Below are 25,836 nucleotides of genomic sequence, written 5' to 3'. Positions count from 1 at the left end.
AAACATAACCATGGTTGGATAACCGTTATTAGATAACCGTTATATAAGCTGGGCCTAACATAACACATAACCAATGGTTAGATTTGTGTATTGCGGTTATTAGCGTTATATAACCGAAAGATAACTCAGTAGAATTGTGCAACTAGGGTGGATGACGTAGCAACATGTAGAAGTAAAGAAAAAGTAAAGATAACTGTTGAAAATGCACTTTATCACCAATAAACTAGAGCATTTTCAATCATGTAACCAAAAACTTCTTTTATCACTTATTCTGTTTTGTTATTATTATAAAATGCCAGCGAATAATCAATATAACTGTGACATAACCATGCTTAGATCACCGATGAATAAACTGAATTTAGCATACGCATTAATGCATCACATACATAACAGTTATATAACCGTCACACAATTTTTGGTGTACGCATCCGACATAATAACTACGGTTAAATAACTGATATATACACTGAATACAGCTTGAGCCATAAAGCATAACAAACATAACGGTTATCTAACCGTAATATAACCATGGTTAGGTAACCGGTATATAAGCTGAGTTTAACATTACTAACGGTTAGATTTCTGTATTGCGATTATAAGCGTTATATAACCAAAAAATAACTCAGTAAAATTGTACTGTTACGGTTGTTTTTATTCGGATTTGAATCAGTCCGGATTTGGAGCAAAGGATCAGACTAATGCACTTTCAGCCCAGTTTTAATAATGAAGCGGACATTGAAACGCAGCTTTTGGGCTTGGGCACTTGTCTTTTTGCAGTTGTGCGAATCGATGTCGCTGCATGCCATCGCCGTGGCCAACAAGGCAGAATAATGAGCTTGTTAGACGGGAAAGTCTGCATCCACTCGTCTATTGTCAGGAGCAAAAATATAATGGCTGTTTTCAGGTGTGCATCGCTGGTTCGGCTCTTAATCAGCAGAGTTTAATTATTCGTCGTTAGGAAGAATGGGGCGACCGCAGTGACCGCACTTTGGCACCCAGTACCAGTAATGAGAGCGTTATTAACTCCCTTTGACGCACTAAGCTTGTGCGTGAACCGTCAAGGGTCTAATAACCTGTTGCCACTATAAAGAGTATCGGGCTAATAGATATCACGGAGCAACTTTTCCCAATATCATGTTAAATGACCTCCGATGGTTTCCATGTGAAGTTGGTTAATGGTTTTGCTCTTCGTACGACATGTTTCCCTAATTAAATATCGATTCACGTTTAAGCTACCCACACATAAATTGGACGATATGCAAAGTGCGGCTTTTTCGACGTTATATGGTCGAACGGAACTGATTTATGATATGCGCCCTTAGTTATGCAGGACACGTTTACAAATTTCCAACAAGAGTTAGACGAAGCCTTATTTCTTACTACAACGTTTAGGCGATTCACTCCAATATACATATTTTTACTTCAAAAGCGCCTATCTCAATTTACGAATTTACACAGACAACTTGCTAAATGCGAGAGCAAACATACCTTTTATTAAAAAAACAACGATTTTTCTTCTTTATGTATGACTGTCGGACCCTTTAAATATCAAATAACTGCAGATCAAAAATTATACCTATTTCCAATAAACTTAGCACAATAACAGTTGGATAACTGAAAAAAATGTATGCGCAAAAAGTGTGATGCAGTTGAGGCTTGTAGTTGGGGATAAAAATTACATAACAAATAAAAAATTACATCAAAAGCACTTTATAAAAATAAAATCAAATCAAGTGATAAATTAATATAAAAAAGAACAAGGTAAATGTCCTGTTTCACTTCAACCATTTCGAAAGTATATTTTCTCTTTCACGAATTCCAATTCCTTAAGTTATTTCCACTCATTTCTTATATGAAATTTTTGTTTTATAATGTATTTAAAGTAACAGCCAAAAAAACCGTTAACAAATAATAAATATGAAAAAACAATTATTTTTGTAATGATGTTTTACCTTGGCAGTTATTTATTTTTATAAAGAAAATAATTAGGAGACTAAATTTAAAGCGTCATAAATGGGTACGTAATATTAAACTTTGAAATTTATGTTATTTAACGTCCTGTATTTTTCTTAGAAAATTTGACTGTAAAAATGATGATTTGCCATTTTCCAGTTGTCCTACTTCACACGTGTTCTAATTTTATTATCCAACCTCGATCTGAGCAATTCTAAATCTAATGTGGTCGGTTATCTAATTAAAACTATTTTAAAATAATTAAAAGAAATTAATTTTAAATATTCGACAAGAAAAAAATATACTTCTTGTTGGATTTCCTTGGCGTGGAAACTAAATAAAACAAAGTTTAAAAAACCCGACACACCAAACCTTTATTTAAAAACACTACGCGTTTCAACCACAAATATAAACTGTTTATATTCTCACCTGAGGATGACCACTTTGTGGTTGAAACGCGTAGTGTTTTTAAATAAAGGTTTGGTGTGTCGGGTTTTTTAAACTTTGTTTTATTTAGAAAAAAATATGCTCGTAATTTATTAGGAGTGACTTAATTTTTTGAAAATCTGTTCCTACGATTGTAGGTAATGTAGACGTTGCGTCTTTCGTATATTTACCGACAAGAAAAACTTTTTCTGTAAAGGAAATAGTTAAAATTCGGCTGTCCCACACAAAAACACAATAATCAGCAATTTTTTTAATGAGCTTTTTTACATATTTTGCTTTATTTTTACGCTTAGATTTATTTAAATGGTCATTAGCAATTCCTTGTCTAAACATTAAAAGCAAACAGTAATCGGTCAGCATGAAAAAGTCTTAACCACCAAAATTAGCAAGATCGATCGGAAGTGTTGTTTCTTTCTTGCGATTTTACCAAATACTATTGCCACAAACCTAACAAAATTAGTCAGAAGAATTTAAACGAGTACGATATGAAGTTTTGATGTCCATTTTTTAAAATAACTAGTAGTATTTATTTGAAATAAATTGCCAAATAAACAATAAACAAAAAATTGCATAATCATAGCAACAACTACTACTTTGATTTAAGCTTCTAATATTTAATATAAAACTGTTTATATCAAAATTAAATAAAAAATGATAAAAAAGCAACAAATAAACGGTACGTACGTCTAGTCAAATATAAAATACAGTTTTAGGCTCAGGAAAAGAAAAATTACTATTCTCAAAATTTTCATCAATGTTACCGAACCATTGTTGACATGTATCAGAGAATACATTTACACAATAATATAACTTTTAATCCAACTTTTAGTTGTTGGTTTAGATTGGCCACACTTCTGTCTTGGGGTAATATTATTATGAATTAATTGCTGTTGTACTGAAACCTGCTTGAAATAGAATTTACTTTAAGTATTTAAGTATTTAAGTAGTAATAATGAGTAAAAAAATAGGAGTAAAAATTTAACCAATGAAAAACACACTGTACAGCAATAAAAAAAATATGTTGTTTTAGATACTTTAATATCCACGTTTTAGATTGTCTTTAAAAAAGATATTTTTATTTTAACAAGTTATTTTTGGGTCTAGTGAAAAATTAAGTAAAAAGCAGATACTGCGTTTTTGCTTGGGACAGCCGTAACTGCATCTGCATACATGTTAGAAATAAGGTAGTATGTACCTGAATTGTAACAGTTATAAAAAATATCTAAACAAGCCCAAATTGCTGCTCTAATTACAGAGCGAAAATTGGAACAGAGAGTACCAATTAAGGCTATAAATACTCACTGCTGGCTATTCAATATTCAGCCCAAAATACGAGTTGTGTCTGTTAATGTCTGTTATTTGATTGGTTAATGATAGTACGAGATTGATTACAAAAAAATTATACTATATTAGCTTGCAAATTACATCATTAATTATATTCGGAATCGACTTTACAATTAGATTATTTTAGATTACAAATTATATTATTGCCCTTTGACAGCATTTGTAATCAGTTCAATGAATAAGTCAACAATGGTTTTCTTTCAGCGTAACAAAAATGGTGGATGCGCCGGGAAAATAACAAGTAAATAAATGTGGCAAAGTAATAACTTGCGTTTTATTTTATTTTTGTCAAACAACTCTTCCATAAATGCAACTGACAAAAATTATATTGTAGCAAATCCACTACGTGTATATACACGCTTATGCTAATTTAAAACAAACACCAAATAAAACACCGTTGAATCAATCGTGTTCCAAACTGCTATGCTATGTTCTGCCGTTATTGAGGTCTGATTCAAACAGATTACTTTGTAAGACTGTATAAAGCAAAACTCCTAATCCCTCTCAAAATATTACAACTCTCTGGGTATACATAAAAGTCTTTATTTTTACGAAAACAACAACTCCCGGAAGTTTACTTTGAAGTTCAGTAATATTTTTAAATTGTAATGTATCTTTAAGCATAAAATCATTTTTCCGCTCAGATAACTTTTAATGCACTAGGAAAACTTTAACAACAAATCTAGCCCCAACATTATTACAACGTATTTATTTTCATCACGGGAGTGCATTTTTTTACTCTTTGATAGTTCAGTCGCATCTGTAGTGATTTGCCGCATTGTGTATTTCGATAGGGCCTGTGCCCTTGTATCTCTCGCACGCCGGATTTCTCCGGGTCCCCGGATTTGCTTGTATCTATCTAGGCTATCGTATGGAATACAATATCGAACGGATATTTCCGTCTGTGACAAATTTAGATAACCGTTGCTTAAACCCATCCATGCTACATTAACTCCCAGGAAAAATTCGGAAGTGACCGGAAAAAGCGTCCGCGTTTCGCGAGTTGTCGTCCGCATAAAAGCTTCTACAAAGTTTAATGTCGCCATTCAATAAACATAAACAGTGGAAAGATTAGATAACAGCTTGAATGAAGCACGCGCGCTTTCCATTGGGAATTCAACGCACTCGAGTCCAGTGATTGCGCTCTCGCTCGCTGCTCGACAAAAGCTGCACACCAGTGTTCGACGGAATTCGCTAGTTTAGTTCCTTGTACTAGATTTTAGTCTGTTTAGTGGGATTCTAAACAACGACACGACAAAAAGTTTAAGACGACACTAACACGGTTTCGCGATTTATTGTTTGCTCCTCTTGTTGAGAAATTTATTGGAATTGTTTAAGGAGAAGTTTTTGGAACGACAAAAGTCGCGTAAATTTCAAGGAGACGATGGAGTCATCTTTCAAATTCTGCCAAGGAAGTCTGACCTCGTATTGAATTTTGCAAAATTACAAAATTAAAAAAATCACATTGCTGATTCTGAAAACTTTTAAATACCTCATTTATTTTTAGTTACATTTTACCAAAAAAATTACAGCCCAGATCCCAGATTCACTTGCATTGATAAAAATTGTTTAAAAACGCAACATACTGAGAATAACTAAAGCTGTTATTAAACATTTTCCTACTGCCATACGAAACCCCACAAAAATTATTCGTCTTTGTCGCTTCGAATTGCAAATTAGAGCTCTTTTTGTGAAGTATAGTAAGTAAATAAAAAAAAGTAAAGTGAATGTTTTGGGATTAGCAAGTAAAGTATGGAATTTAATTTTTTCCAGACATTAGAATTTTTATGGGTTTTAAGTAAACCTGGCGAATTTCACATTTTGAAAATCGAATTTTTTTCAGTTTCAGTTTCAGTACAAGAAAAAAACAAGTAAAGTCATTTTTTCGAAAAACTGGATGTTATACAATGGAAAAAATTTAGAACTTTTAACTGTTTTATCTATTCAAGAAAAAAACGGAGCCAATCAATTATTTTTACATTTTTCGTTTTCGAACTTCTGTCTTCAAATTTCTTTGGATAAAAAAATACCAAAAATTGGGTTTAACTTTATGCTGCCGTTAAGACATACGCTCACAGGTATGGATACAGTTAAATATTTTCAGAACAGTTTAACAAAGCATCTTGAAATTTGGAAAACGGTTAAAAGTGTTTAAATTCTATCATCTGAGAATTTTTTCAATTTTCTATCGTAATTTATTTTGAAAATACAAAAATACAAGGCTAACTTGATTTTTTAAATGGCCCGATCCCGATAGATCAATTGTAACAATGTTTAAAAGAGCATATATTAGCAAAAAATTAAACTTGTGTGCAGTAATTATTTTAACAACGGTACACTTAAGTGAAACTTAAGCAAGAATATTTTTATGTTGGTTGATCATGGCCACAGAAAGCCAAGAAGTCAGTGGAAATCATTTTGAACTCTTTTGTAGCATAAAATCATTTAGTGTTTAAACTTTTTTTTTATTAAAATGTGTTTCTTTTCGGTTAAAATTGTTATTTTAACAATTACTATTAACTCGTTATTAACTTTTACCTATTTTTTGGTCAATGTTTAAGTGGCAAAGAGCTAGCGGTTGATAAAAACATTTCCAATGCTAACAAAATTTACATTTTTGAAAATTTTATTTGTTCGATTTTTTTAAGATTTGATTAAAATAAGGTATACATAATTATGTTACATCACAGAACTAAGAAAAAAATCCGTTTCTTAAAATATTAAACTCTGAATATTTTTTATAATATATTTAACTGTATTCACGCTTTCTAGCGACCCTGTATATTAAAATAATAAATATGTCCATAGAAGTTTATTTTTTCCATTGTAAAAGATTTTAGTTAATTACTTAATAAAATACCAAAGGTTTTTTTAACTATTATTTATTATTTTTAATTCTGTTACAGCTGTTTCGGCCGTTACGCCATCCTCAGAACTATAGAAATTTAGAGTAAGTAAAGAATTTTCTGTAGGTCTGAGGATGGCGTTTCGGCCGAAACATCTGTAATATAATTAAAAATAATAAATAAGATTTAAAAAGACCTTATGTATTTTATTAAATAATTAATAAATATTTCGGTAAAACTGAAACCCTAAACTGCTAAATGCAACATAAAAATTACATAAGTTCACAAATTAAACAAGTTCTTTTAAATTTTTTGTATAATGTTAATAATAATAATATTAGATAAGATAGAAGATAATGTTAGTGTTGCGGACTTTTCTATAGAAAATTTAATTGTCTACAACTTTCTTCCTAAAACTATTTTTGCATCTATATCGTATTTGCAGCGTTTTGAAAAATTGATAAAAGTTATTTTTTTTAATAAAATAAAAGTATAATAGGAAGTTTTTTGTTTAGATTTTTTTTATAAGGAAATTATCACATCTTCAAAGAACTCGACAATATGCTAATTATTTGTTGTAATTAATCGAAATCTTATGATTTCCAGTGTTATTCTAAAACAAAGGAGCTAAATAAACTCTTCGGGTAAAAAATTTTTAATGAAATTTTTGCTACCATTAAAATTACGCTTATTTGAATTTATTTTAAGATTTTATTCAACCAATTGTTATATTTTTGGGTTAGCGACATTTTTTACGACTATTTATTACAAGAGGAAATAATAATTGTTTTCAGATACTTAAGAAGAGTAATTAATTAATTAATTTTAATTATAGGAAACTGTAAATAAGTTGTCAAAAAATTTATATGCATTTAAAAGCAAACGGTGATATTATTAATTTTTGGAGATATAATAAAAAGATACTTTTTATATTGGCTATTGGCAGGCTCACCCTATATTCGATTTCTAATTGCTAATTAATTTTTATTAGTAGGTGGTAAAGAAATGATGTAAAAATGCAATCTCCCCGTCCGCCATAACAGCGTCTTGAACGTGTCCAGTAAAATCAGCCCACTGCCATAAATCCCAATCATTACAATAGTAATTTTTCCCGGGTCGTATCATAAAACAATGTAGCTTTCGGAATCCCGTTTCGGTAATTTTCCCGATGGCATCGTGCCATTGCAGCCCGTTTTTAGAAGCTGTGTCCTTTTATCGTCATAAAATTTTAAATAGCCCTGTCTTATTCCTGCGAACACAATTCACATTTTTGATAATAGTTGGGGGTTTCAGTGAAATGGTGTGCATAAAAATGAGACAGCCGTCCGTAAAGCGAGAGTGATCATAAAAGGGAACCGGCGTCTCTCCTAGACTTTACTGCCGTCATCTTGCCAAGCCGACGTGAATTATTGATAGTTTAATTCGAGCAAATGCCGAAACATGAATCTTGTATCCGACGTATAGATACTGTTTCAGCTAACCGCCATCTTACACACAAAATGATCGCTTCCGCTCACATAACGTTCACTTTCTGTAGAAAAATCCCAGCTTTTCCAGCCAAAAACTACTCCGTCGAACTACACTGAAGGGACGGGGAAGTATTTGCATTTGGATAAACTATGGGAAATGGTCGCACTATAGGGACGGTCTAATGGGTAGGTGTAAGAAGCTTACCAAGTTTAGCATTTACCTCCAAGATTATCCATTAGAAGTGGGAAGTTCACCAGACTAGAGAGTTGTAGTGTGCTTAGATACATTGCAACTATATTCAACACTAAGTATCCAAATGCAAATAGAATAGTAATTAGCAACTGCTTTAGAAATTAAACAAAAATACCATGCGCAATTAGTGGCAAATTCATAACACCATGAAATCATTTTACCTCGATTTTTGTGGTACCGTAACTTTCGTATTTAATTCACATAAAAGTAATAACATAATATTTTTCGCATTCAGCTCTTGGAATGATAAATGGCACGCATCTTTAACAGCGTCGCAATAAACTTGATGGCTGACTTTAAATTTTATGCTACGACTGATTTTACAACAGAATTTATAGTGAACCATCGAGTATTAAACCGAATAAACGTCGAAATTTCAAAATTTTATTTTATCTCGACACATAAATCAATTGACGAGAGCGAAAATAGCTGAAGCGATTCTCAAATTTTTATTCTGAGTAATCTGCACGTTCAGGGTGCTTTGAGGGAGAATTTCTAGCCTAAATAAACAAAACACCATAAATTAGGGTATTAATTAAATATATATATAAATGCAAGTAAACTAATAAAATAACTCACCGATTTTCAATTTCAAGAAATAACAGTACAGTAGTGATTTAACACATTTTTAGAACATGAATGGATGAAATGTGAAAAAAAAACAAAATTAATTAAAAAAAAAATACATTACAATTCTTGTATCAAAAGAAGTTATACATTAGAAAATTTAATTAATTTTTTGTGTATTTTTTATCGGGGCTTTAGATATTTTTCGTTTTATTTTGTTTAATACTTCTTTTTTGATTCATTGTTTTGTTATTATACAAATTTTATTCTTTTTATTATTTTTATAATATAGTATCACATAAATGTAATTAATTGCAAAAAAATATATTTTCTTCGTTTACAACGCCGCCACAGCAAAACCGTTGTTTCATTAGCAAAAAATTTCGCAAAATAAGTAAAGTTTTATCTTAAAATTACGTAATTTCCGACATAATTAAAAAATTGTTCGGTATGTTTCAACGAAATTCTGCAAATTTTAGCATTTGTCATTTTTTTAGGGTAGTTTTACAAAAAATCGCATAACCAACTAGTAATATGGGTAAAAAATAACGATATTTTGAACTTTTTTTGGTAAATGTTCACTTTATTACAAGAAAACACTACAAAATAAGTAAATTTTTGCTCAAAATAACGTCATTTTCGACGAAAATATGTCATTTTTTAGTCCTTTTTCACAGAATTTCAAGAAGATAGTAAGTTCTTATTTACTAATGGTATATAAAGTGAGCCCAGTTACTCTAAAATGACTAAAAAAAGTCAAGTAATAAGTGTTGGTTACTTTTCATTTCAAGTGTTTTAGCCAAAAGCAAGTAAATCTATCAGAAATGCCAAAATAATATTTTCGAACTTTATAATTTTTGGCATCTAGCAAAATTATTAGAAATAAAGGAGTTTTTGGCTGAAAAAAAAATTTATATTTAACATTTGTTGGCAATTTTTTGATCTATTGTGTTTTTAATATAAAAATGTGATTAACTATTTAGAAAAGACCAAAAAAATTTTTTTAACTAATTATATAGTTTTAGAAAAATATCATTTTTCACTTACACAGTATACTATAAGTATATTTTTACTATGTTTAAAAAACTAATAATCGTACATGATTTAGTGTTTGCTATTAAATATTCTGTATTTTACTCTATGCCTCTATGAACTTTTTCAGAATTTGTCTACAATTCGTTATAATCAATTAATTACTAATAAGTAGCTGCAAAAAATTGTTATTTCTTGTGTTATCTAATAGTTTTCAAATATTGTTTCATGATAAAAAGTTATAAGAAAATGTCGCTAACCCAAAAAAGAATTAAATAAAAATAAAAATTTCAATTAAATGTAATTTAGGAGATAGCAATTTTTTTAAGAGTAACATTAGAAATAATCAAATTTTGATTAACAAATGTGTTCGTATTTTTTATAGTTAGTACTAATATCCTTAATTAATTAATTAATATCCTTAATTAATTAATTAAGGATAAGTTACTTTTACGAGACTCACCCTGTACACGAGCAAATTTAGTGAAATTTTTAAATAAAATAACAGCAATTATAACTTTTATTGGGGATTTTTACTTTAATCGAAAAAGATTTCGCAAATTAAGCTTGACCCTAGTAGCACATTTATATAACCCAGATATAACCATTTAATGTAACCGCAAACTTCTAAATGTGACGCTTTTGTAAGCTAACTGTTATATAACCACCTTATCTAACCCTTATATACTTGTAAATTTTAGCTCAAATGAACTTATGTTTGAACATTAAAACAACTGATTTATTTGAACATTTTTGACAAAATTTTGCAGTTATAAACCAAGTCCAAGCGCTAGTCAGACCAAATAATGGTCAGTTTTAATCTGATTTGAAATTTTTGATTAAATTATACAATTATAAAACAAAACAAAATTCCCGAAAAATCAAAAATTGGTGCTACGAGTATTTTTATCTTTTCTTTTTGTTTTCTAAACTAATCTAACAAAATTATCTGAAATAGGTGAGCTTTTAATTGAATAAAAAAAAGTCAAGGTAAAATAATTGTTTTCGGGAAAAATCAGTTGTTAGCTTAAATATTTGCATTTGCAAAAGTCTGAACTAGTTATATTTATTCACAAATGAAACTAAACTTAGTAAATGTGTCAGTTATCCAAAAAGTTCTTCACTTTTGTGAAATTTTGGGTGCACTGAAGAAATAAAACAAAATATATTTATTATTTAATTATTTATAAATTTGGTTTAAAAATTGCGAACTGTTCTGAAATGAAATGAATAATATTTACAAAGAAATAGTTACAGTTTGTCAGTATATTTTTGTATGAATGATTTTCTAACTAGCTTTTAAGTTATATATTTTTTAATTTAATTACGCTTAAAAACACTAAACAGAAGTTTAATTACTATTGGTAATATTTTTTTTAATGATAACTTCGGTACTTGTGTGCATTTGCGTAGTGCGTGAGGTCACTTTCTCCCCGGAACTTGTCCTTGATCGTCGTCTTGAGCGATAGATCTTGGTCTTTGTTCTCGTCGGAAGCGCCCGGAGCGGCTCCGGGGACGGCTGCGCAGCCCCGGGCGGCCGTAAAGCCCATGCTGCGGAACTTTACCGGACTCCGGAGCTCCGGTTTATGACCTGACCCTCACAGATTAAGTGGTTACGTGGTTACTTCAGAAGTTGGTAATCCTGAAGCCGCGCTTTCGCTTATACTTGGGATGAATTCGGCTCCGGCCCCGACCCATTAACGAGGATTTATACCTGCACAACTAGCCAACATCTTTAATGTGTTCTCTAACTGACATTAATTCCCGCTACTGCTGGCTGTTGCAATCTCTCCCTGCTTGAATCGCAGCCGATAACCTTGCGGTCGCTCCGGCATTCAACTGAAGGCAAAACTATTTCGGCACTAAGTCACGAGATGAGATTCCGATGCGTTTGACCGGTTGCAGATTCCATTTGTTGATTAATTTTGTCTTATAAGGGGCTCTATCAAAGCCTGCTGCACTCCAGAGCTCGATAACAGGTCAGGTGTGCGCAGTTGGGAGATCAATCTAGTGATTTGATTGGCAATCGAACCAGAAAATGAGAGCTTGCCATAGATTACGCTCTGTATTAATAAAATATTAAGTCGGAAAGCTTCGATTCTCTGCACTAACAGTTGCTATAAAAATAATAATAATAATAATAATAATAATATTTATTTTATTTTCAACAGGTGAAACACCCAATTACAGAAAATAAACTTAAACTTAATGATCGTGCTGCAAGCAAAAACTAATAATTTAAATAAACTAAAACAAACTAATAATAATACTATAATAATAAATTAAGAAACAAGAACTAAAATTAAATTTTACCTAGCCACTAAAGTAACTAATTATATGATTTTTAATGTAATTAAATGAATGAAAATGAATATCACAACTACTGCTAATTTTGTTAAAATTACTACACATTACATATAAAGGTGATTTTAATAGAACATTCGTATTACAACTGCAACTGTAAAAAGTCATGGGATGCCGTGAGTTAATTCTAGGAACCAGAAAAATTATCTTATTAACAAGAGCAATACAGTCAATCTTGTTGTTTAGTAATTTATGTAAAAATGCAATACTTGAGATAATTCTCCTAACTTCTAGAGAATTGATATTAAATGTCCTTAAAAGCACTAGTTGGTCACATCCACTATCGGGGTAATTTTTAAAAGAAATATACCATAGCAGTTTCAAAAATTTTCTTTGGACTGATTCAATACTATTTATGTGTGTGGCATATATAGGTGACCAAATAATTGCACAATATTCTAACTTGGAGCGTACAAGGGCAAAAAATAAGACTTTTAAGGCTCTTAAATTAGTAAACTCTCTACAGTTGCGATAAATATATCCTAAAGTTTTATACGCGCTATTAATAATATTTGTAATATGATTCACAAATAAAAGTTTGTTATCAAAGGTAACTCCTAGATCTTTAAATGTGTCTGTTCTTTGTAAAATGTGACCACTAACATTATAACTATACATGATCGGAATTTTCCTATTTGTGTAAGACATAATAAAATATTTAGATATATTTAGGTTTAGCCTATTAGCTTCGCACCACTGGAGGAGATTGTTGATGTTATTCTGCAAGACTTGACAATCATTATAGGTTTTTATGATATTATAAAGCTTAAGGTCATCAGCAAATAGAAGACTGTTACTGCTGTTACTGCTGCAGTAATATCGTTTATAAATAATAGAAAAAGTAAAGGACCTAAATTTGAGCCTTGCGGCACTCCGGAAGTTGGTACGAAGCTAGAAGATAAACAGTTCCTGTATCTAACAAAGTGTTCACGACTAACAAGATAGGAAGTTAAGAGATCAAGCAGGAAGCTACTGAAACCTATGTGCCGTAATTTATCGAGAAGTATAAAATAATCCATTTGGTCAAACGCCTTCTGAAAGTCCGTGTACACTACGTCGACTTGCCCATTTACATCTAGCTCCACAGCGACATCTTGAGTGAAATGTAACAAATTTGTCAGGGTAGATCGTTTCTCCATAAAACCATGCTGAGTAGGCGTTATAATGTGTTTGCTGTTTGGGTAAATTCTTCTGTATAATACAGACTCAAAAATTTTGGCAAAGTTAGATAGCAGTGCGATGGGTCTATAGTTATGAACATCAGAAATATCACCTTTTTTAAATACCGGGCAAATAATAGATTTTTTCCAAACTGCAGGAAAAGTAGAGGTTTTAACAATAAGATTGAATAAATAAAAAAGAGGTTTGACAAAAATATGAGCACAGTCTTTGACGAGGAAACTTGGAATGCCATCAACACCAAAGGTAAACGAATGCCAAGTCCTTGGAAGAATGGCTGCAGGAAACAAATAATCAACTAACCTGAATAAATAAAATGGACTTGAAAAAATTAAAGAGCTCGCGACCCATAAACTTCAATTGTCTGAGTTGTATCTCTCCATTGTGGTATAACTAATTCGCAATCTTCCAGTCTGGATGAGGGATCGTAAAGTTGCGAATTTATTTTAAGAGAATAATAGAAAAGAAGTTGCGAAGTTCCAAGAGTTTCAATAAAAATAAAGTTTATTTCTGTTTCCAGGTTTTAATGATTTGCACTTTAAACTACTGTAACGATCCCAAAGTTACATCATCTGGTGAGCCAAATTATTAATCCGATTATCGTGAAAAGTTAATTTTGTTTTGGTGCTTTGAGAATTGGAACAAAAGCGCGAAATATTCTAAAGCTCAACCCTTCTCCAAATTGATGCTTCAGACACAAAAGTGCGCTCAAAGTCAAGCTTTCGACTTCAGTAAACAAATTAAACGTTACAAAATAACTGAATAGAGTTAGATCGCATAGTAAACAGAATCCGGGGACTGTTGGTAGAAGATTAATGAAAATTATTTCGTCATCATCGCGGGAACCTTTTCGTAAAATTGCAAGCTATCGGAGCGAATCAATGAGTTTCCAGTTTCATAATAAATCCGAAATTGGTTCGTGTGATATTCATTTGGTCATATCCCAATTCGCAAACATGAGGACAGCGTTTCTTTGGTCGAGTGATCACTTTTTCAAATGACTCGTTCAAAATTCCATGTTTATTTACAATTTTTTGCCGGCTATTGCCAGGCGGGGAATTTTGATCAACAATGCGGTGTCTTTGATATGTAGCCACCCTTTTCTTTATAACTACAATAAAAGCGAACTATGGCGAAGAATTCCTTTCAGACCCGTTTACCAGCCGTGTTAATACAAACTATGGAAATATTTCCATGGGAAAAAGTTGATCAATATGCGAGCGCCGATACGCGTTTTCTTGTTTCTGACTTCATTTTATTTTGCTTGTAAATTTTAAATAATAATTAACATTGAACGAACATTTTGCATGACAAATTTCGAAGAAAGTTTCATGTTTTTTGTACTTGTGATGGCTCCAACGTTCCATTTTTACCAGTTATTGAAACCAAATAATAGATTTTTGTATTGGATTGTATTGTGTTGAATTTGTATTGTACTAAATGAATTAATATACATCTGTAAAAGCGAAAATTTATTAAAAGAGACTGAAAAACTGCATCAATTAATGATATCGATAATTAGATTGTTTTGAGCAAAAACCACACTTATTTTGCTAATGCGACAAGGAATAATTTGCATGTAAGATCAGTTATATTATTCCGCTAAAAGAAAATATTCTCAAAACAACTAGATTCATTCAAAATTATTATTGTGCCTTTTTTATTCAGTTAAAGACACGTTTCTTGTAAAACTTTGCGCAAATTGACCGAAAAATTACCAACACAATGTTGATAAATAATGTTATTTTTATCTTTTTCTAGTGCTTTTAGCACGTTATTCAACAAAGAACTCAATTATTTCACTTTATTTAGCTGGTGCTGGCACAGGAGAAGAGAAAATTACATTGCTTTGACATTTTCGATTAGATTTATTTTGTTTGTTACTTAAAAAACTCACCTATTTTTCAAAATTTTACAAAAATAAACAAATGAAGAGAGTGCAGGGGAATAACAAAAAAACATATTTTATACATTCTGAGAAAAAATGTCTAGATTCAATACTTACATTGCATTTAGCAACAAAGTGTTCAAAAATGAGTTAGCTTTTTACTCATTTTTTTGCATTTTTCGGCAAAGTTGTTTTAATGTGAGGTTTGTTTTGATTTATGTTTTATATTTCCGTGATTCTTGTTGTTTTTCTCGTTTTCAGATTCGAAGCCTTATTACAATATTTTGACGGAACTGTCACTTTGACGGCATTCACAATTTAAACTAAGCGGCACATTATGTACAAATTTCATAGATGACTTGATGATCTATCATTTTTGAATACACTGTACCAGAATTTTTTAGATATCATGAACTTAAATCAAATTTTTACTATCCTTATCACCTAAATAAAAGTAAACAAAACAAAAACGAAAAATAATGACGACTGATTTTCTTCATTTTTTCCTTAAATGGACATAGCAGCAATAGTCCTACAATTTTTCTAAGAAATGACGTTAATAGTTTAACTTTTGCCATTCCTTGTTTTACTTCTGTAATCTTTACTCCAAAACTACTTTTGGTCTTTTCAGAATTTTTGAGCTCGATTTATAGACGAGAAACTTATTTTCTTTAAAAAAATTGTATCAAAATAGACCAAAAAAATCACTTAATTATATCGAAAATTACGAGTACATTGTTTTGTACTAAAAACAAAATTCAATTATTGTTTGGAATTGACTTCAAATAAAGTAAAAAAATATTTCCAATGGCAAAAATGCCAGCCTTTCAATAAGTGATAGTAAAATAATATTTTGCAAAAGTATCCAAAAATTCCAAAAAAAATCCGGTAATAATCATTCAAAATTATTATTTTTGACATTCTTCGGTTAAAAACTCAAATTTATCTCGGAATTTTGCTCAAATATTCTAATTTAGCTAGAGGTCAAAAATCACAAATGAAAATCGAATATTACAATATTACAGATATATTTTTTTCTTAAAAATTACCAAATTAAAAACCGTTCACACTTTTGGTTTGTTTTAAATGAATTAGCTCGCTTTTAAATGAGCAAATTTACAAAACTGCGCAAAAACACGTCGAAAATGACACAATGGCATCGAAAAAAACGTTACTTCATGCTAAAAACTAAAAAACATGCTAGTTATTTTGCCAAGTTTCCAGCTAGTTAAGCGAAGAATGTCTAACATCGAAGTCACAAACAAAACGAATATTTTCTCTTGGTATTAATTTTTGGTCCTGTTATGTAGTTTTTAATGGTAACATTCTTAGCCTAACAATTAAAGACTTCGTTTTTTATTCAAATATGCATTTATTTTCTTGTATAATCTCTATTTAGTTCAACGCACTTAGTGCAGTGTGTTTTAATTTTTTAATCCCATCTCTGAAGTGTCTTTCTGGTAGGTCTGCAAAGTACTTCTTTACAGCCTCAATCACCTCCTCATTCGAGTGATAATTTTTCCTGACCACAATTTTTTTCAATTTGTGATTGCTGGAAGTCTCGGGAAGTCAAATCAGGCGAATATGAAAAATGTTCTAATAATTTATGTTTTAATTCAATTTTCCCATTGCCGGTGCGTTTTCGTGGACAGGTGCATTGGCCCAAGCAGCACCCTTTTGCACACAATTTTTTCGTATCTATTTCTTGGTGCAAAATAAACTACATCCTTTTCTCAAATATCCCTATAACCTTAGCTGTCTTATAAGCTTTCATTCGCCGATCATCCAATCCCAAATTGTGCATTTTTTGAGGTTTTTATCCGTGGTTACTGTTTTTGGTCGTCCTTCACAAAACTCATCATTGAGAGATGTTTCGAATTCAGATTCAGAGCCATTTTTTACAGTAGAATATGAGGAAGTTGACTCACACTAACTTCGGATAAATTTCTCCATTTAGCGAAATTCTCCATCATATCTATTGCTCAAAACAGACATGCACCTTTACTTTAAAAAATGCTCAGAAAAAAAACTATTTGTCAGATTAAGACGAAACTTGAGGGATGCTATTATGACACATAATAACTTGCTCCCGCATAAAAAATTTATTGATAATAATGTTAATTCTGAGGTAGGCCAAGAATTTCTCACCTTGCCCTCGTACTTATTACAACAAATAATTGAAAAATTTGCTTTTGGACCTTTTTTTAGTAACAATTCTTATCTTACATTGGACTAACGTCCAGTAAGGAGTATATTATTACCACAAATAAATAAATAATAAACAAAGATCCAAAAGTCAATTTTCAATTATAAACTCAAAATAGACCCAAAAAACACCAAACTTTATATTATAAAAATTAACAATGACTATTATTAAAACAAAAAAATGAAAACAAACGAGAACAAGGAAAAATAAACCAGACTGCCGAAAAAAACCCTTTATAGTTAACTATTAACATAAACCTAGAACTTCAATCTGAACTCACAAAAATTCGGTTACTTATTGTAGGCTGCGGTTGACCTGAGTATCAAAAATTTGCTTTTTGAATTGTAGCACAATAATTTATCGTGTTTTTTTGGGCGTTAAATTGTGGCCCATAACCATGGCAATGTTGTCAAAATTAGTAAAATAAATTTGACGTTGAATTCTCTGTGAAAATTTTGTAGTTTTTGTCTTACTCAAAATTCATTGTGTTAACCATTCCATATTAATCGTGAGCGTTGATCGTGCAAAATGTGGGAGGAGATGTGTCGCCCCTGTGACGGATTTACCGATTCGCAATATATGAAACATCAGCCCGGCTTGTTTTTGCAGTCTCCGGCTGTGTTGAGGTTAATTGGATTTTCACTCTAGTACATAAGAGGATCAGCGTCTTTGTCAAAGAACACGCAGACTGAGTCGTCACTTGATGCGCGGATCTGCTCGCTCCTAGAGCAACAATCCCCAATCGGGCTTTTTCTACTTTGACCGCCGTCTGCTTGTTTCCGGCAAATTCGACGCTCACGTCACGAATACCTGGCGTGCTGCCTGCGCCTCCAACACTGCCAATAACACATCTCTCATTGCCTCATATCCGTCCTATTAATGAGCCATCACTTACTGCACAATTAATACGAATTACCCTGATTGTGTGCGTCTCTTGTTGCAGCTGTTGTGACGTCCCCGACGACTTCCCCAAACCGATCTACAATAGGTGAGTACCTCTGAGTCCCCCCCCCACAAAATCCAGTTACTCAACGGGAGACACTCGAGTGGACGCCACTCGAGGACTTTGTCCAGGAAAGAATACAAACACGGCTCAATTGGCCGCAGTTCACAATCAAGAAAACACGGCTGTCTGACTCAAAACCAGACACGAAAATAATTGGGCGAAATAAATCAAATAAAACATAATTCGAAAAACAGCGGCTCGCGTTAATTACAAGTTTTCTCTTCATATCACATCGAAATTTCACTAATAAGCGACGTGATTTTTCTAACTCAAATGTTTCGTTATTTAATATTTAAAATGTTTTAGAGATTTTTTTAAATGGGCGAAGGTTCATTTTCTGTTGAGCCTTCTTAGCTCCTCACAATTTTCTTACAAATATTTTTGTCATATTAGCGTCACATTTTGATAGTTTATCAAAAAACAGACCAAAGATATTTCACTCCATTGTCAAATTATACAATTTTAAAGAAAGCACTTGATGACAAAAAAATATGGAATTTAACAATGGTCATATCTGTACCCTATTTTATGAGTGAGTTGTATTCTTTGGCTACAGTAAGTCGCTGGTATAACATTTTACACAAGCACTTGAAAGTAGGAAAAGTTTGTGCACTTTGGCCACAGCACAATTTCGCATAAACTCAAAAAACGTAATCTTATAATTCCAAAAAAAGTAGAAGCCAGCTATATGGTCTTAAAAATTTGAAATTGAAAAACTTTCTAAAATAAATACTACATCCAAAAATTTTTAAAAAATGTTTTCATATTGAATCATACAAATACGAAGTGAATCTTTTGTGGTGGAAAATACTTGGAAAAGTTATGATAAAAGTTTATGCTTTGTATTAGCTGTTTCAAAACTACGAGTATAAAAACGCCAACATCGCATTTTACGGAATTATTTTTTTAAATAAGGTTGATAAAAATGTAAAATAGTTATTAATGATTGAATTCCTCAGTGAAACTATGAATTACATTAGCTATCAACTGCTTAGAGTGCATAAATAATTTAAAATAACTTATTTTGAGAGAAAATACGACGTTGGCGTTTTTATAGTTTTGAAACAGCTAATAGATATGTTGTGTTTTTCTATTTTGGGTTTCAAAGAAATGGATCTAGTATAAAATTAGTTGAATTTGTTTAATATTTTTTTGAAATTTCTTAATTTTTATAGTTTTACATCTGTTTTTGTGTACATGGTGGTTGTTTGATATATAAAGATTGTCTCAACGAGTTGAAAAGACAGTTATTGACTTTTAAATAAATAAAAAATAAATATTTTGTTACAAAAGTCGTAGATACTAACCTCCTACATCACTGGAAATTATTTTTAAATATTCAAAGTATTTAAGAAATGAGCTACAATGCAAACTAATGCTTTTTTAAATGAAACACTCTAAATTCTATTGTATTTTTGGTCATAACACTGATAATTTTGATCTAAACTTATGTTGGTCATTTCTGCTTAGTTTTACAATAATTTCATTATTTTACAAAAACACGCTTTTTCAACTTATTACACGAAATCTTAGACTCATAAAAAAGGAACTTTTACCACTTTAAAGAAGAAAGTTCAAACTAGTTTTATACCAATTACTTAGCGGACCTCAATAAGAAACGTAAAAAAAATAAAATTTTGTATAGGTGAGGCTGATCAGGTCCACCATATATTAAATTAACATAACTTTTTTGTTTATTTACTTAGAATTTCAGTATTATCAGTACCTTTGTGTCTTTATAGCAAGTAATAATAAAATATAATATAAAATAATAAGTAATAAATAAATAATAATTAATTTGTAATAATTATGTGGACAATCTAATTACAAAACGCCAAAAAACTTAGGGCCGGTTTCTAGAAAGCTTCATTAAATTTTAATTCGTTGTTAAAATTAACAACGCGAATAGAGCAATCAAATTGGGTCAATGTGGTCACGTGATCTATTAATCACGCATTTAATGGCAGATTAAATTAATGACGCTTCTATAAACCGGTCTTTAAAAAGCTTGAATTGTTTAATTGTGTTACATTTTTCAATCCTATTGCACAAATTAACCTTTAAAAAAATGTATTTGTGTAATTTTTTTCACTTGTTCACTTTAGTTAAATATCTTGAAAAAGCTAAATAGAACGCGATATTTTTTGTTTTTGCATTTAAGTGAATTTTAAATCTATCTCTCCATTAAATATGTTTCCAGAAACTGTGCCCAAATTGTCTTAATAAAAACAAAAAGTTTGAATGCTTAAATTTACTAGTTAGAATAATGTTTGACTTTAAAGTTAATTTCAGCAACACTGCACATTATTTATGAGCATTGCAGCTACGATAACCATACCATAACCACGGATCATTGCGGATCATAATAAATGATGAATAATTGCTTAAGAATAACATTTAAAGTTATGATTAGCTAAAAATTTTACTTTTTAACTAAAACAACACACTATTGTCAAAAGTTATTACTTTTTTTAACTTTTGAAGTTAAATATTTTTGGGTAATTAGAAAAGACGCTTAATTGTTAATGTTTTTAGGGAGACAATTTTAGACGCAAAAATAAAAAATAGGGTGTTCCATTTAAAAAATGTTAGTTATTCAACATGCAAAAACTTTTTCGTTTTCGTATCGTCTTGATTGCAGTGAACGCTAACAAAATTATATCCTGATAGCTTGAACTTTATTCTTTTCAGTGGTGAAAGGCTTACATTTCTAGAATTCTTAGTTTTTATGTAATAGATTTATTAAAAAGCGTGTTTGTGTCAAAAAAAAAAGAAATTATTTCAAAAACTAAACAAAATCGACTAATTTAACTTAAAAACATCAGTGTTAAAAATTACATTAAAAAATGCTAAAAACATGAGGTGTTTCATTTAAAAAAAGATAGATTTGTATTAGAGCTAATTTCCAAACACCTTGTAAAATTGAACATAATTTTAGCTGATCCAGAAAGTTAGCAAAAAATAACATTTAACTGACAAAATGAGCTTTTTCAAATCGTAAAATTTTATTTTTGCATCGCTGCAACATTGCAACATTTACTAAATCTATCAGTAACTCATACATAATACATCCAAAAGTCCTACTCATGACTAAAGTGTATTATAACTCCAAACCTAGACATGACAGAAAGTTTGGGCTGACGAGTTTCTGTTTACCTCCGCAAAACAAAGCCGGTACGTGTCAAATTATTGCCGTTAAAATTTTTTTAAATTGTCACCTAGCGGAATGCATTAAACCCGCGTCCTTCGTCCTTGGTCCTCCTTCCCTCGAGATGTCGTCGCGCCGTGTCCCCGTCGAAAGTTTGAAGTTTTCTCAAGGGTTGAGCACGTGGCAAATGCTAGATTAGCGGTTTAAGACAATTAACGTTGTCGAGAGGCACCTGTCTCACTTGGAGCGGAGGAAGGCCGGTTCGTCGCAGCCACCACCAGATTTAGTTAATCTCACTCTAAGAACATATTCACACAATTCCGGATTAACAACTCGTCGTATAACTCTCGCCGCATATTAAACGAAGAGGCCCAAAACAGATTTAAACGGAGAACGGGCCGGGGATTAACGCCAGAGGGAAAAACGATAATTTTATTTTTAAGCTTGCGATTACTTCGCCCTACATGCGGATGAGGTCAATGTACTGGACTTAATTCTGTCTTCATTTGGATTCGTGTTGACTTGGAACGACTCGGAATACTTTATTTATGGTGTTTACTTTGGTGATGGTCGCAGAACGAAGTTTTATTACGCTTTTGTGGCTTGCAGAATTGAAACAAAAAAGTAATCTGCGATAACGGTGCCAGGGTAAAGAGTGTACCCATATGCACTCTGCAGGAATTTCAACCGCAACTAGGATTACTAGTTGTGTACATTAATACTGGCATAAAACCATGCTTTTCCTAATTAAAAAATAAATTTGCGAGTAGGAAAAATTCATAATGCGAACAAGTCGTAAAATATTAGCCCGGCGCCTCCACCAAAAATGTAGCAAGGCTTGGGTGCACATTTAATAAATAAATCAATGCAACAAGCATTGAATAATTAAAATCTTTTAAAATGTAAGATTTGTAGACGTTTTCTACCACATGTTTCTACATAATGAATAACAAATAATTTAAATTCTTACGATTCAGAAAACGGGAACACTATAAATTTACGTGTAGAATTATAAATTATAACGTAAAAATTAGATAGATTATTTGAGAGAGCTTAAGTTAAGCTAAGAGCCTACTTTTAGTAAATCTTGTGGCAATGTGGCAATCAAAACTTCTAGTAGTCTTATTGAAGAAATAATTTTTTATTGTACGTTGTACGTCTTACGTATTGCTCAGAGCTATAACAAGTGAATTATTATTAATGATATTAGATACAAGTTTCATTATTTTAGGAACGTATCCAATTGTACAAAACTGTATCTCATTATTATTTAACTCGCTAGAAACTGACCATGTTTGTATTTTTTTTAATATCATGCCGACAGCTGCCACATTTTTTATCCTACGAGCTTGTACGGTTTCGAGTGTTTTTTAGAATGAATACAATAGAATAGAATAATATACGTAGGTGGAGAGAGTTTTTTACAGCCTGATGTAATCTTGAAGAAATATGTGCTGACTATAAACTAACTCTAAGAACCAAAAATGTTGCGTTTTCAAACCACTTATATGAAACGTAATATCTGCGCTTAATTCCTCGTGCTCTATTCTTAATACATTAATAATAATTATTTTACTTTTTTAATGTATTTTTTTAATATTTATCTGTCTAATATACAATGTAGTCTTTCAAAATAAAAAAATAATGAAAAAATAACTATACAGCGTTGAATAATATTCATAATTTGAATGTAACCGATTTTTGTGAAAATTCCTGAAACAGGTTGATTTTTATTTTTCTTTGTTTATGTTTTGGTGGATGTGGTTTTTGTTTATCGGCTGTCAGAAATGCACAGCCATCTTTACTTTTCTTTTTTCAAATGTACCGGTATATCAACGCACTATTTTTTGAATATTAATTATCAAAGCCTACGTGATAAAAAATAAAAAAACAATTCTAGAAGTTCAACAGTATTTAATGTAATAAATGATTAAAATAGACATTGTTTCTTTCCTGGAAAGTGACATAACGATAGTTACATGAATTTCTAACATTTTGCATAATTTAGAGTGTGATTTGCCTGATTTCAACTTTTAAAAATTTAATTTAATTTTATTATCGCGTTGGCTTTGAAACTATTCAGAAAACAAATAGTGCGTTGTATTGCTTGTAAAATGGCCGTTCACAAAAAGTATTATTTGACATACATACAGCATTACAGTTACATTTGAAAAAAAAGTTAGAGGTGGCTGTGCATTTCAGACAGCTGAAAAACAAAAACGAGTTGCACCAAACGATGCGCAAGGAAAAACAAAAAGTGATTTGTTTCAGGATTTTCTAAAAAAATCGTTTATGAATCGGTTATGAATTTAACGACAATATTCAGGTTTTGATATTCAAAAAACATAAAATGCGTTGTAATGCTTTCGAAGTGTTCTTTCATTCGTGGTGTCACTGACATAGTTGGCTATGCTTTTTTGACAGCAGATACACAAAAATCATATCACCAAATGATGGGCAGAAAAAAATAAAAACCGATTTGTTTAGTGATTTTTTACAAAAATCGTCTATGTCCAAGTTATGAATTTAATTCCAGTTAAAAGTTCCACTCTATATACAGAAAAGTACTTAAAGAAGTTGTTCGATATAGTCAGTAGTATCTTGCAAGCAAGTAGTAATTAGGTAAGTACATGCTTTTTTGCGAAAAAGTTAAAAACAACAATATTATTTGTATTATTTTTATCATTTTGTATTAAACTTTAGTGAAATTGTGACAAGGAAAAAAATTAATCAATGTTAATGTCTATGTAATGCAGATAATCTGTAATTTTTTTTTTACTTTTTAATTTTTTTTTTAGAAGAACTAAATAAATAAAAGACTAAAGAAGATAAAAATATTTTTATTTGTTGTACCAAAAATACAAGTACGGTTAAAGAAACAAGAAATATTAGGAAGACAGTTGTAGATTATTGAATTTTAACAAAAAAGTTCGCATGACATCGGCCCCAAAGACGTTTAAAACCGCTCAAATTTAATTTACTATTAATTTACAATTCCATTCAATATTCGCAGTTTTTTAAAAATCAAATAAATTTTAAAATTTGATTTTTTTGTAAAATAGTTTTATACAGAATGTCCCAGCGAGTAGGAAAAGTCTATTATTCACTTCTAAATATTGGAAAAGTAATAATTTTATTTTCCTAAGCCGTAGGTACTAACCTTCTGCCTCACCTAAAATTATTTTCAAATATACCAGGTGGTTCTGAAATGAGCTATAATAAAAACTTATGTTTTTTTTAAATGAAACACCCTATATTTTTTGCGTTTTTTATGTAGTTTTTGATACTAATGATTTTGAGTTAAACTTTTATTGATCGATTTTGCTTGGTTTTTAAAGTATTTTTTTCCGCTATCTAGCGACGCTAATAGAATTTACGATAGTAGAAACGTTTGATTTGTACATCATTTGGCTTCGAATTTTTGTATTTGAGTCAAAATTTTCAAAAACCGAATCACAACCTCTAACAAAAAATTTGTCATTTGTCACTTTAGCCAAAAATATGAAAAAGCGTCCACTCTGTGTATCTTTCGTTGCCTGTATTTAGCATTTTCCCAATTGCGTCATTCTCACGAGCCCTAATTCACTGTCCGAAATTCCAGCGTGCGGTCGTTTAATTTCCCATTTGAGCAACAAGTGCGTCGACCGAGCTCGATTTTTTCGTACATTTTCGAAGTGAATTTTCAGCGAACGACTGTCATCGGGCATCAATTCCAAGCGAACACTTCCGACGAGCATGTTCAACCTTCTTTCTTAAAATATCGCATGGCATTTGTCCGATTTAGCCATTTAATGAGCCGACCACGTGCCTTTAACGCAACAAAGGGTGCAAATTATTTAACGCGCGGCTTAAACTAATGAAGTCGTCTGTGCATCTAATGGAATTAAATAGGGCGGACCCGAAATTCGCACGGTCAGTGCATAAAAGCTCCAGGTCGGATGAGATTTTTTCAAATTGCATTCGAGTGCACGTTAGCAGACTGCATTAGTTAAGCCGCAAAAGTGTATTAGCGACTTGGACGGTGGTAACACATTAATATTAATCTGCCGACCATATCCTTAAATCGAGTTTAAAGTTTATAGAAGTGAGCGGAAAGTAATCAATTTTTATGACACTTCAAAGTAGCGAAATGAG

The 25,836-nt window shown here is 31.2% G+C and overlaps 1 protein-coding gene across 3 annotated transcripts in view; it reads left to right on the top strand.

Moving 5' to 3' along the window:
* Positions 1-25,836, top strand: part of LOC660275 (CUGBP Elav-like family member 1) — a 202,027-nt gene that overhangs the window by 58,134 nt on the left and 118,057 nt on the right. For 2 of the 3 annotated variants that reach the window (XM_064355139.1, XM_064355138.1), the window contains one exon: positions 18,492-18,536. Coding sequence is in view for 1 of the 3 variants with exons in the window: in XM_064355136.1 (XP_064211206.1) it covers positions 18,077-18,174; positions 18,492-18,536 (143 nt within the window). In the remaining 2 variants the exon portion in view is untranslated. Of the gene's footprint in view, positions 1-17,962; positions 18,175-18,491; positions 18,537-25,836 lie in introns of those variants that run through there. The other variant, XM_064355136.1, reaches the window with a different exon arrangement.

The sequence above is a fragment of the Tribolium castaneum genome, chromosome 2 (assembly GCF_031307605.1).
Source record: "Tribolium castaneum strain GA2 chromosome 2, icTriCast1.1, whole genome shotgun sequence".
In the NCBI taxonomy this organism is placed as follows: domain Eukaryota; kingdom Metazoa; phylum Arthropoda; class Insecta; order Coleoptera; family Tenebrionidae; genus Tribolium; species Tribolium castaneum.
Note: the sequence above shows the minus strand (reverse complement) of the source record. Positions and strands in the feature narration are given on the sequence as shown.